The sequence below is a fragment of the Podarcis bocagei genome (assembly GCF_964188305.1).
Source record: "Podarcis bocagei genome assembly, chromosome: 10".
Taxonomy (NCBI): domain Eukaryota; kingdom Metazoa; phylum Chordata; class Lepidosauria; order Squamata; family Lacertidae; genus Podarcis; species Podarcis bocagei.
The window spans coordinates 76,679,998-76,692,457 of record NC_138135.1 but is presented as its reverse complement, the minus strand read 5'-3'; the positions used below and the strand labels follow the sequence as shown (position 1 = coordinate 76,692,457).

The 12,460-nt window shown below is 45.1% G+C and overlaps 1 protein-coding gene and 1 long non-coding RNA gene across 8 annotated transcripts in view; one reads left to right on the top strand and one right to left on the bottom strand.

Annotated features, from left to right (window-relative positions):
• Positions 1–12,460, bottom strand: part of FRMD4A (FERM domain containing 4A) — a 449,083-nt gene that overhangs the window by 45,837 nt on the left and 390,786 nt on the right. For all 7 annotated transcript variants that reach the window (XM_081210651.1, XM_081210652.1, XM_081210650.1 and 4 more), the window contains exons 12-14: positions 10,637–10,713; positions 6,467–6,605; positions 2,242–2,383 (exon numbers count right to left, since the gene is read on the bottom strand). In XM_081210651.1, the coding sequence (XP_081066777.1) occupies positions 2,242–2,383; positions 6,467–6,605; positions 10,637–10,713 (358 nt within the window). The remainder of the gene's footprint in view (positions 1–2,241; positions 2,384–6,466; positions 6,606–10,636; positions 10,714–12,460) is intronic.
• LOC308596015 lies at positions 6,612–8,516 on the top strand. Its single transcript, XR_014012268.1, has 3 exons — positions 6,612–6,817; positions 7,216–7,272; positions 7,668–8,516. It is a non-coding gene; the product is annotated as an uncharacterized lncRNA (long non-coding RNA).

Here is a 12,460-nt window from a genome sequence, read left to right as displayed (position 1 = left end):
AAATTCCATTGGTGAGCTGGTGTACTCCCAGTGGGCACATTTCCCTCTATAATCACAAGCAGAACAGGAGTCGTGTGCAGCATATTTCTATTACTGTAGATCTTTCACAAGACCGTAAAACATCTTCCACACTTCTCTCTCTTTCTGTGTGTGCGTAGGGAGGTACGTATACGAGACCCCCTGTAATATTCTAATACTTTGCACTTGCAGAACCGTATATCATTTGAGACTATCAAAGAATTGTGCCCTACAGAATTTCCTTCAGAAATACAACCACTGCCATTTTGTGGACAGGACAAAATATGAAGCTAAGTCAGGCAGACACAGAATTAGAAACAGACCTTCTACTCTTGGCTCTGGCTGCTGCCCAGCCTTTGTCTCATGTGTTCCACATTAGGCTTCTCAATAAAGCAGGAAGGCTTCCCTTGATAAAAAGTGGCGAGTGGAGACTTAGAGCCTCTTACATTCTGACAGCTGGTGGTGGACCGAGTCTATTATCAATTTTCTGTACAAAATATAGTAAAACTGGGATACAGATATCTATTGCCACTTAACTCTTATGTTCAGACAAAAATCACTCAGAATTTGTCTGGCTGGGGCATTGCTAATTTGTTTGCAGAATCTATCCCGCAGGATCATCATTTCCAGATCATATTTCATTTTGATCAAAAACTTTATTTTCAAAATTTTGTTTTAACAAATTATCAAAGCAAGTTCTGTATAACATGAACCAAGGCTAAAATGCAATGTATGAAGCCTTGGATTTGCCAAAAGGGTGCTTGGAGCCAGGCTGGCAGCCAGATGTGAAACATGCTCATGAAGGCAACTTGTGAGAGGCTGAGGAATGAACAGAATGTGAAGAACACCACAAATTTTCACACAAAAATGGGAAGCCCCTAGTCTTCTTCCTCCCCCAATAATTTGTAGCAAGAAACACATGTCATGACATTATCACATCGTGTCACACAACCTCTCACAGCAGCCAATTATGTGGACCAGAGGAAGAGAAATTGTGATGTGCCCATTGACATGCATTTCCACTACGGCATGTCATGGAGGGAAATCAAGGTGGGCTTGCTGTATTTGGCAATGTGGTATTTCCGCTCTTGAGTGAGGCGATGCTGCCTGCCAGGCTCATAGCGCCCGTTTTAAGGTCAGTGTAGATCAGTCTACAGCCAGCATCAATGATAGTCTAAGATTTTCTATTCAGACAGCCATTTAATAAGCCCAGGACCACTATGAAGGAAAATTATGGTCCTGATCCATCTCCAATGGAGGCACACGATTCCATTTGCAAAAAACCTGTCAGTTCACAGGACCTATGTGAGACCACAATGTGCCTGTAAATGTGCTTCTAAAAGCACTTGTGCATCAGCTGGGCAAGAACACGCCTGCCTCTGAGCATAGATCAGAGGCATGGAAGTCAAAAAAAAAAGTGAACTATGTTTTTTCTGTTGTTATTACTGATGTTTTAATGGTTCTAGGATTTGTTTATAAATTTAGTTTTATGGTTGGCTTTATGCTGTTCACCATCATGATGTTTTTTCTTACTCTTGGTGGGATGTACTTTTTCTTGAATGGGGGGGGGGCAACAGGCCTTGCCCCAGTTCTTTAAAAGTAAGTGTGATTTTTTAAAAAGGAAAAAATTAATTATCTCCATATGCAATGAAAACCCAAGGCTCATAGAAGCAGGCATGCAGAGAAAAGGGGAAGTTCCATATGAGTAGAGGTTTCCGTTGCTTTGAGAAGTCATACACACCAAGGGTTGGTGTCAGTAGCTGAAAAGCAAACAAGATCTCTGAGCCATCACTTTTGGCAGGCATTCTCCCATAACAAGCGCTACGAAATGAGGCAACTCTGGCAGATGGCCACCACTCTTTGGAGAGGCAGGCACTGCTTGGAAGCTGCTCCTGGTTCTGTTGCCGTCTCACAACTACAATCTATACCAGGCATGTCCAACTCCCAAGAGACTGTGATCTACTCCCAGTATAAAAAAACTGGCAGTGATCTACCAATTGTCGTTGGGAGGAAGAGCATGCGTGGATTGCCCAGAGTTGTTTAGCTTCTTTGGGAGAGGACATCCCTGATCTAGACTTCCCAAATGCAGCAAGCAGTTCAACATTTTACTCAACATGAACAATGACTCCAGTCCGAAACACTTGACTCAAATGCCCAGAAACTACTTGTCATCTGCACTTCCCTTTAACTGAGGGACCAACTCTGCAACACCAAGGGACATACCTGATGATAAAAGGCTCCCACTGCTGCCGCTGATGATCTTTCCTTTGCTTCCCATATTGGCTAGTTTGGAGGTCTTCAGAGTTCCAGTTTCAGTCAGGTCAATGGCAATCTCACTCAGGCTTCTTGCGGCATGAATTTTGGACTGGAGGAAAGAAAGCAGAAATCTGTGGTATAGCAACCGTCAGACAAAACCCCCATCTTAAGAATTTCCACCTGTTACCAGAATCACTATTAAGTGAACTACCCACTTATGACAACCTCTCAAAAAAAGCAAGAGCAGAAGTAGAAGGTCATTCCATATCAAGTGATCCAAATTTTTTTTACCTCATATCATCCAATTTTCTTAATATTTTGTACACTTGTTGAATGATCAAAACTAAGTTTAAATCTATTTTATTTTTTTATCTCATCCCATTGTTAAGTTATGAGGGATTGAATTCTAAAACAAAGAAAATTTTGGCCTTGCCAGACTACACAAAAACCTTAAAGATTCAGCCCAGAATTGAGATATTTCAAAACTAAAAATGTTGATCTTTTCAGAACTTCATGAGCTTTACTATGATATGTCATATGATGGGCTTACTTTAAAATTTAAAGTTAAGTTACTAAATTTTAAAAAGTGACTAAAAATTAAAGAGATTTCAGTATTAATGATATTCTATTTAAGATTATATCCTGGACTAAGTAGCATCAGTTTGATGATAATGTTGTACTGTACTTGTCACAGATCAACAGACTGCAAAGCAATTTCTAAGCAGCAGACTCCAGAGTGAGGCTCCATTCACCATAAGTTCTCACATGCATGGGGTCCTACAAAGCCCTTGCATTTATGGACAAATGTGAGCAAGGCATTCCTCAAAGACAACTTATGACTTAGTCACAGGGTAGCAATACACTGAGGTCATCTTTGTACAGTGGTACCTTAGTTTACAAACTTAATCCGTTCCTGAAGTCCGTTCTTAAACTGAAACTGTTCTTAAACCGAGGAGCGCTTTCCCTAATGAGGCCTCCCGCCACCGGTGCCCTTCCACCGTTCAGATTCCGTTCTTACACTGAGCTAAAGTTTGCAAACCTGGACACTACTTCTGGTTTTGCAGAGTTCGTAAACCAAATAGTTCTTAAACAGGGCTGTTCTTAAACCGAGGTACCACTGTAATCTGAATCAGTGATGAAGAAAGTTTGGAGCAACCCAAGGACTGTGCCAACTCCGTCTGTCCAATAACCAAACTTGCCACTATAGCACAATACTCAAATATGTATGCAGCCCATTCCTGGACATTCCTTTTATCCACCAAAACAAGACAGTTAAATCTGTACAATAAACTCCCTGATGCTCACTTTTACTTATACTGCCACCCAAGTGACATAAAGAAAAATAGCGTCTGCCGTTTGCTCCTCATAATCAAACACATCTGTAACAACAACAAAAACTACCTCAAAAGAACCTACAATTTTTTTAAAAAGGAGCACCTCCTCCTTGTGCTATAACTGTAACATTTACTAAGCATCTTGTATAGCCCTTAGAACTAGTTTCAGAAGTCAGCAATTGTGAAGAAAGAAAAAGTTTGAAAAATCTGTTGCCAGACATTTTAGTACCACAGCCACCAAGCCCTGAAATGTTAGAAAACTTCTGAATATACAGAGTTGGCTGCACTCTTGACATTCCTATGGCTTTAACTTGCAGGAGAATGGATATACCGTATTTTTCGCCCTATAAGACGCACTTTTTCCCCTCCAAAAATGAAGGGGAAATCTGGGTGCGTCCTATGGGGCGAATGCAGGCTTTCGCTGAAGCCTGGAGAGCGAGGGGGGTCGGTACGCACCGACCCCTCTCGCTCTCCAGGCTTCAGGAAGCTATCCCAAGTCTTGCAAGCCCGGCGGGATGTCCCGCGGGCTCACAAGGCTTGCGGGCAGCAGCCTGCACCCAAACGCTGGGGACAGCGGGGAGGCGCAGAGCCGCCACCCCGCTATTCCCCGACCTGATCTGGAGGATGGCGGGGGGAGAAGCAAGCCTGCTTCTCCCCCCCCCCCCGCCAGCCCCACAAGCTCGGGGGATAGGGGGATGGCGAAGCGCCGCCATCCCGCTATTCCCCGACCTGATCTGGAGGCTGGGGGTGGGAGAAGCAAGCCTGCTTCTCCCCCCCCCCCGCCAGCCCCACAAGCTCGGGGGATAGGGGGATGGCGAAGCGCCGCCATCCCGTTATTCCCCGACCTGATCTGGAGGCTGGGGGTGGGAGAAGCAAGCCTGCTTCTCCCCCCCGCCAGCCCCACAACCTCCAGATCAGGTCGGGGAATAGCGGGATGGCGGCGCTCCGCCATCCCGCTATTCCCCGATCTGATCTGGAGGCTGGGGGTGAGAGAAGCAAGCCTGCTTCTCCCCCCCCCCCGCCAGCCCCACAAGCTCGGGGGATAGCGGGCCAAGCTGTCCCTGAAGGCAGAAGAGGGAGACGGAGCACTCCATCTCCCTCTTCTAGCTTGGGATGGTTGCGCAAAGCCTCTGCAGGGCAGCGCCGTGCGCTGCCCCACAGAGGCTAGGGAGGCTGTCCCTGAAGGCAGAAGAGGGAGACGAAGTGCTCCGTCTCCCTCTTCTAGCTTGGGGATGGCTGCGCAAACCTGGGGGGAAATAAAATTTTTTTCCTTGATTTCCCCCCCCCCCAAAAAAATAGGTGCGTCCTATGGGCCGGTGCGTCCTATAGGGCGAAAAATACGGTACCTTCCTCCATGCTTTTGATTCTTTTCTCCTTTTGCACTTTCCTTTCCTTACAGGATACATGTCACCTGCCTGAGAACCCTCTTCATTCTCAGCATTCTGTCACCTCTGGGCTCCCAGTGCTTGCAGTGGAATCAAAGGGGGGCAGAAGCTGCCGGCCGAAATATTGTAAAGCTTTCTCTCTGTTGTGCTAGTCATTTTTAAACAAAGAAGTCTCATTTCTTTGTCATATTCTAGTTGAAAGCAGCAATCCCTCTTGCTGTTCTGGCTTCTGGGATAGCTGCGCAGCCTGCATTCACTCCATGAGACGCACACACATTTCCCCTTACTTTTTAGGAGGGAAAAAGTGAGTCTTATAGAGCAAAAAATATGGTATCTTCTGTTATTTGAAATGGACCCAGGACATGTAAGCAATACCCATTGTAAAAAAATGCATCATAAAGCTGAAGAAAGTCCATAAGAAAAAATAATCTAAGGAGAATCTGTGCAAGTCCATATGGACATATTGTTTCTAAAAACTTGCATGACCAGAAATGGTTCTCAGTATTGGGAAGAAGTTAATGCAGCAAGAATTCTGCGCCTTGGGGCCTTCTCTCAGAAAGTCCCAGTGCCCTGTAAATTTCCACATGATAGGCAAAGCAGACAATGAGCAGCGGTGGAAGAGTTCAGAGTGTTTAGAGGTCTCTTATGCATGTCTCAGCATGAAGGGAAGTTGCAGGGCCATTTGCTACAAGACTTAATGCAGAGTGTACATGTATTTGTAAGAACTGCCTTACTGAAACCGAAGAAATTATTTATTTAGTTTGATATATTTATTTGGAACTAGAATTCAAGCAAGGTACTGGGACGGTGTGGGGATGCACCAACTGTGCGCTCTCCAATCCCAGCCTCGTGCCAGGAGGATACAACAGCCATGCCCCTCCCAGCGGGTGTCGCTCCCATGGCAGCAGGGGCTGGGCGGGGGGTGTTTTCCTCACGCTGCCCCTGGCGTGTGCATGCGCACGTGCACACTGACCCACCCCGGGTGGTGTGGAGACATGCTCTGCCGCTGACTAGAAGGCTCTTGGCCTGACCCACCAAGTTCTTCTTAAATTCATTGGAGAAACCGACCTAGTTATCAAATGGTTGCTTTAGATATCAAGAAAAGACGGCCCTCATTTGTAAATTACTGGAATCATCATTTTATTAAAAATATATAGCCTTCTATTGAAATCTTTTGCTTCTTTATTGTTATTGCACCGAATTCTGTGCAACCAGGATTTTGCTCATGCAATGGGACTTTCCGTTTCCTCTCCTTCCCCGTTTGCCCCAAAAATCTGATCTGCAGGGTCTGGAGAGGAGGTTCTGGGGCATGCGCAGACGTCTGCTGTGCTACTGGAGCTGCGGTGTTGTGTCCAGACTTCTACATATATTTTGATTTCTGATTGTATTTGGCGCATATACTTTCATTTGTGCATAACCGTAGCCTTTATGTAACACCTGTTTTGTGAATGTAATAAAAATTAAAAATCTTACTTTGCTCTGCTTTCTGTCCAAGTAGAATTGGTGCTGGCTAATGGCCATAGCCCAGATGGACTTTATCAAGGCAGGACAGGCATACCACGTGTGCACAGCAATGCCACTGTGTCCAAAAGTCCTTCTAGTCACAGATGCCCTGGGAGAGCAGGAAAAGAACAAACAATTCACTTGTAACTTGAAAAGAGAAGTGCAGCCTATCTTGACCCGCCTCCAAAAGATCTGCATTCAATCATTTTGCAGAAAACCGTTAAGGGGATAGGTATAGGGGATCTCTGAGCAACTGAAACAACGAGCCACACCAGGGATGAGAGTAATTTAGGCTGCAATATTACCTTCGTCTACACAGAGGTAAGTCTCATTGGACCTCAATGAGCAAGCACAAAAACTGAACTAAACCTCCCACCCACCTGCCTGAGCACCAAAGCCAGAGCTCCAGCATTTATGTCATGAGGCACTCTGTTATTTTTTAAACTGCCAATAGCATGTTTTCAGCCATGTGAGGCTCTGCTTTTAAAAGAGCCAGATATCTTTGTCTCTCACAAATTTGAGATGGAGTTTCAATTCAAGTTGGGCTGATTTTTCTGCTATTTAGCATTCATCAGATGCCAATAGTGTATTAAGTATTGTTATCAACACACATGGTTCATATGACTCTGCATTGATGGGATAACCATATAAAAATTATTTGCTTCTGAAATACAGAATGTCAATTCGATGTTTTCATAGGTCTCTGCCCTGCTTTTCAGACAGATAGAGAGTTCCAAAGCAGCAACTGAACTTCTCCAGCAGTTCTCTATGAAAAGGTCGGCTCATATGTTTTTGTTTCTTACTATGTTATGTATTTTTGTGTTTTTATATTGTAAACTGCCCTGTGGTCCTCAGATGAGGGGTGGCATAGAAATTTAATAAATAACAAACTTAAAATTAATAGTGCCTACATGGAAACTCTACAATAAGTGGGAGAGTGACAGGGGGAAAGGGGTGGGCTTCTGGGAAAGTTGGAATTTAGACTATCTTGTTGCCCACTTAGCTAAACTTTAATTTTATTTGAATGTCAACACAGCAATCCTAAGCATTTTTACTCAGAAATAAATCCCACTGTGTTCAATAGGACTGACACCCTTATAAATTAGTTTAGGATTGGGGCTCTAACCTGTAAATGCTTGGAATTATCTCTCATTTTGTTTCTGTTTTCCAGATGGGGAGAGTTACCATGAAGGAAAAGGCACTTGACAAAATGAGGTTGAAATTAAGCCAGTAACTATTGTAGAGATGGGGGACCCCCCCCCATATTCAGCAATAAAATTGCGACCCCAGACTTGGCTCTTCATTGCAGCATGACAACTGTTACATTTGGGATGGTTTCAGCTTTATTCCCTGCACCAAATCGGATCATTAAACGGACTGGAATTTGAGTTTCCCAAGAAAATTAGACATGAAGACACAGGAGACATGGAAAATTTTATATATATATATATAAATTAAAAAGGTAATGTGGAGGTTATAGGAGGGGTGGATAGGACAGGAAAATGGAAGAACCAGACAGTGTGGAAAAAAGGGGTCCAGGAGCCAGAAACGCTGGCGAGATAATTTGAATAATATTTCAGTTAGCACCTGCCAAGGTACACTTCTTATGCTTCTTATGCCAAAAGAGTGGTATAACTTGTTCCCTCCTCCCTAGCCTAAGATGCAACTGTTGCTGCATGCGCAAAAGGGTTCTGGACCTTGGCTGCACCTCGAAACTCTGCACACAAAGACAGCACTTCGTTGGCACATAGGCAAACAGGCACCGTGCGTCTCTGCCTGTGGGACACTGCGATTTATCACAGAATCATGACAGAGAGCAGAGCTACCAATGGGCCTGCCAGCTAAATGGAACCTCCGTGTTGAGAGGCAGTCTACCCCCAGTGCCCAGACCAGCAACAGGCAACGACTCTCACCCTTGTGCCCTGCTGCTTGCGAACTCTACGTGACCTGAGGTTGCCTATTACCGGAAACAGGATATGGAACTAGAGTAGCTCCGTCAGTGGAGCATGAGACTCATCATCCCAGCTCTTGAGCCCCGCACTGGGCAAAAAGATCCCTGCATTGCAGGGGCTGGACTATAGGACCCTCGGGGTCCCTTTCAACTCTGCAATTCTAGCGCTAACTTAAGCCCACACCCTCAAGCCTATCTTTGCAGCCCTAAGAACTAGAATTTTTTCTTTTTGAATTATACTCTTTGATATATGAATCTAGAACCCAGTGCCACAGCTTACGTTTTTCTAGGCTCCTGCATTTCTGCTGATCAAAGAGCAGACAGATTTAGGAGATACAGAGAATTCTTCATTAGGCACAAAGCAGGGTTTTAATAATCTCATTGTACATAAATTGATAGACTAATTTATTTATTTATCTCATAAAACGTATTTACCACAAGATTGTAGGGAAAAAATCAAAGCGGTTTATAAAAAAGATAAAACATTAAAAATATCATTAAAAATTACAACCATAATTTAAAACACACAAAAAGTTAAAACCACAACAGAACAAGCTAAAACAAATTAAAACTCATGCAGACTGTCTAAACATCTGGGTAGCTGTGTCTAAATAAGAAGCGCTGAAAAGAATGCAGTGAAGGCGCCTCCTGATATCAATAGGCAGGGAGTTCCAAAGTGTCACGGCTGCCACACTAAATGAGCAAGTTCTTACAGATGTGGTGCAGATATTATGTGGCATCTGTGCAGCAAAGGTGACCTCATAGGAAAACTGGTCCCAAGCGTAACATAAATTAGTAGTAATAGTGTTCTATATATGGATAGATGTCAGGTGTTTGGCTTTTTCATTCAGCTTGATGACTATTTCAGTGTAACTACATGCAGCTAGAGTAGAATAACAGTTTCAGAACAGAAAATTTCTACAATGTATATGATGTTTATGATATATAAAGCTCACTTCCCAAAGGTCTGATCCTAGATGACGGCAAGTGGTAAAATCAATGAAGTTGCCAATTATGTATACAGATCAGCTGTTTTCAGGGCTATCACTCATTTTTAATGCTATTCACAAGAGGAACAGTCAACCTGGAACTTCTCTTGTGCAACTGAAACTGAAACTGCTGTGCTCTTTACATTTACTCAATCAAGCTTACAGAGGAAAATGCCTTGGTGAACTGTGTCTCAAATTAATATTCTGAAGAACCAGCACTTTAGTCATAATGTAAAATATATAATTAAAATATACCTGCCAGGCAACTGTTGCTTTCCACATTTCTAATCTAGAGCCTATTGTGTCTAATGTGGAAATACTGAAACCCTGCGTGAGTATAGATCTTGGCAAGGTACAGTAAACATGAAAAAGATTGTAGGCTGCCAATCTGCAAATAAATTGTCAGCAGCACACATCCGATCTCTCTGTGCTGGAATGGAGCACTAGATTCTGTCACTTGTGCAGAAAAGCACGAACCTGATTTGCAAAAGGGGGTGTAATTGAAAGACAGAACTAAATTTACTGCACTCCAGTTACACTGTGAACTATGAACAGAGCCTGGCTTTCAGTTGCCAAGTTTTAGGGGGAAAAGGTTAGTTCTTCAGGAACCAATTTGCACAAAATATTTACGTTGTATTACAGATAGCAGCTTGTCCTGGGAAAACCTTGTCATAAAGCGGCAGTGTCCAAAGTAGTGATTATGCAAAATGAAGTCCACACACACACACACACACACACACACACACACACACCATACAATTATGCCTTCTGTGCACTGGGCAGTTAGTTGCTTATGTTACGCAAAATGAGGAGTGAAGAACACACGCTAACACAAACATTACAGAGGACTGCAGTAGATGAAAAATAAGTGTATTAAACAACGAAAAGACGGTGTGAAGGAGAGAGCATGGGTTACGGTAACAGAAAGGATCAAGCCTAGACATATTTTAGCCACATTTTCTCCCCCTCCCTGTTACTGCAATAAACAAAACACAAGAAAGAGCCATTTCGATCGAGGGTGTCTGCGCCTGAAAGTGGAATCCCCCCGAGGTCAGCACCAGCTCCCAGCACGCGGAAAAGCCAGGCGCCGCCGCCGCCGAAGCGCCCGGAGGGGCTGCTCGCAAAGCCCCGGCAGGCAGGCAGCCAGACCCCAGCCCCGGCCCTTCCTCCTCCGCCGCCGCCGCCGCCGCCGCCTCTTACCTGCGAGGGTCGTGCACTTCCACGGAAAACTTCTTCTCTCGGAAGTAGAGGTTCTCCAGCTGCCTCCACTGGAAGATCTGCGGGGAGACGGAAAGAGGTGGCGCTGAGCGAGGCGGCGCCTGGGCTCCTCCTCCGGCTCCTCGACGGGCTGCCTCCCGGCTCCGCTGCGGGGGCTGCCGGCCACGCCGGGGCGCCCAGCTCTGCGCAGCCAGCCAGCCAGGCGGCGCTGCCTGGTCCCCGCGGCTCCCCTTTGTCCCGAGGCAGGCGCGAGAGGCGCGCAGGCGCTGCGGAGGGCGGAGGCTCCTTGCCCGCGGAGTCGCGCCACAGAATCCTCTCGCTGCCTTAAGCTTCAGAAACCCTCCAGACATGCCGGCTAGTCCGAGTTGGGGCCGGCGGAGCAGCCGGACTCGGTTCGGCCATTTCTCCCGGTGCCAGCCGGCTCAGGGGCTCCGGGGCTCCGTGCCGAGGCCGCGCCCTCCGAGTGCGAGAGAAATGGGCCTCGGGGCCTCGGCATCTCCAAGGTGGGCGGACAGCGATTGCAAGAGGAAATTGAAATCGACCACTTGATTTAAAAGAAAGTTGAGTGCACTGAAATTAATGATGCTTAATTTTGATTGGCTTGGACCCGTGTTGTTTGGAAATAGACTCAAGATACATTTTCTTTGGCACACATGAACATAACAGAAAATCCCCCTTACCAGAGGCCAAAAGGGTCCATACTTTCTGCAGTCTGTTTTTTTCTTTTTAAAAATAGTGCACGATTAGCTGCACCAGAATGGGGAATGAACTGGAATGCACAGCACCCTGCTACATTTATGCTCTCCTTTCCCCATCCAGCAAATTAATATGCACTCAGAAATCTTGCTTATGCTGTGAATCTCCTTGGTGGGATAAAGGTGACAATCGGCAATGGTAGATCACCTGTGGATCACCTGTTAAGAGCACATGGAAAACACAGATGGACTGAGCTTCCCTTTCAGGGCAGGCCATACTGTGCAAGTTCTTAAAGAAATGGGAGTGCCTGATCACCACATCTGTCTCCTGAGAAATCTCTATGTGGGACAAGAAGCTACAGTTAGAACTGGATATGGCACAACTGATTGGTTCAAAATTGGGAAAGGAGTACAACAAAGCTGTATATTGTCTCCCTGCTTATTTAACCTATATGCAGAATTCATCATGCGAAAGGCGGGGCTGGATGAATCCCTAGCCGGAATTAAGATTGCTGGAAGAAATATCAACAACCTCAGATATGCAGATGACGCAACCTTGATGGCAGAAAGTGAGAAGGAATTAAAGAACCTTCTAATGAGGGTGAAAGAGGAGAGCGCAAAATATGGTTTGAAGCTCAACATCAAAAAAATGAAGATCATGGCCACTGGTCCCATCACCTCCTGGCAAATAGAAGGGGAAGAAATGGAGGCAGTGAGAGATTTTACTTTCTTGGGCTCCATGATCACTGCAGATGGTGACAGCAGCCACAAAATTAAAAGACGCCTGCTTCTTGGGAGAAAAGCAATGACAAACCTAGACAGCATCTTAAAAAGCAGAGACATCACCTTGCCAACAAAGGTCCATATAGTTAAAGCTATGGTTTTCCCAGTAGTGATGTATGGAAGTGAGAGCTGGACCATAAAGAAGGCTGATTGCGAAAGAATTGATGCTTTTGAATTATGGTGCTAGAGGAGACTCTTGAGAGTCCCATGGACTGCAAGAAGATCAAACCTATCCATTCTGAAGGAAATCAAGCCCTGAGTGCTCACTGGAAGGACAGATCCTGAAGCTTAGGCTCCAATACTTTGGTCACCTCATGAGAAGAGAAGA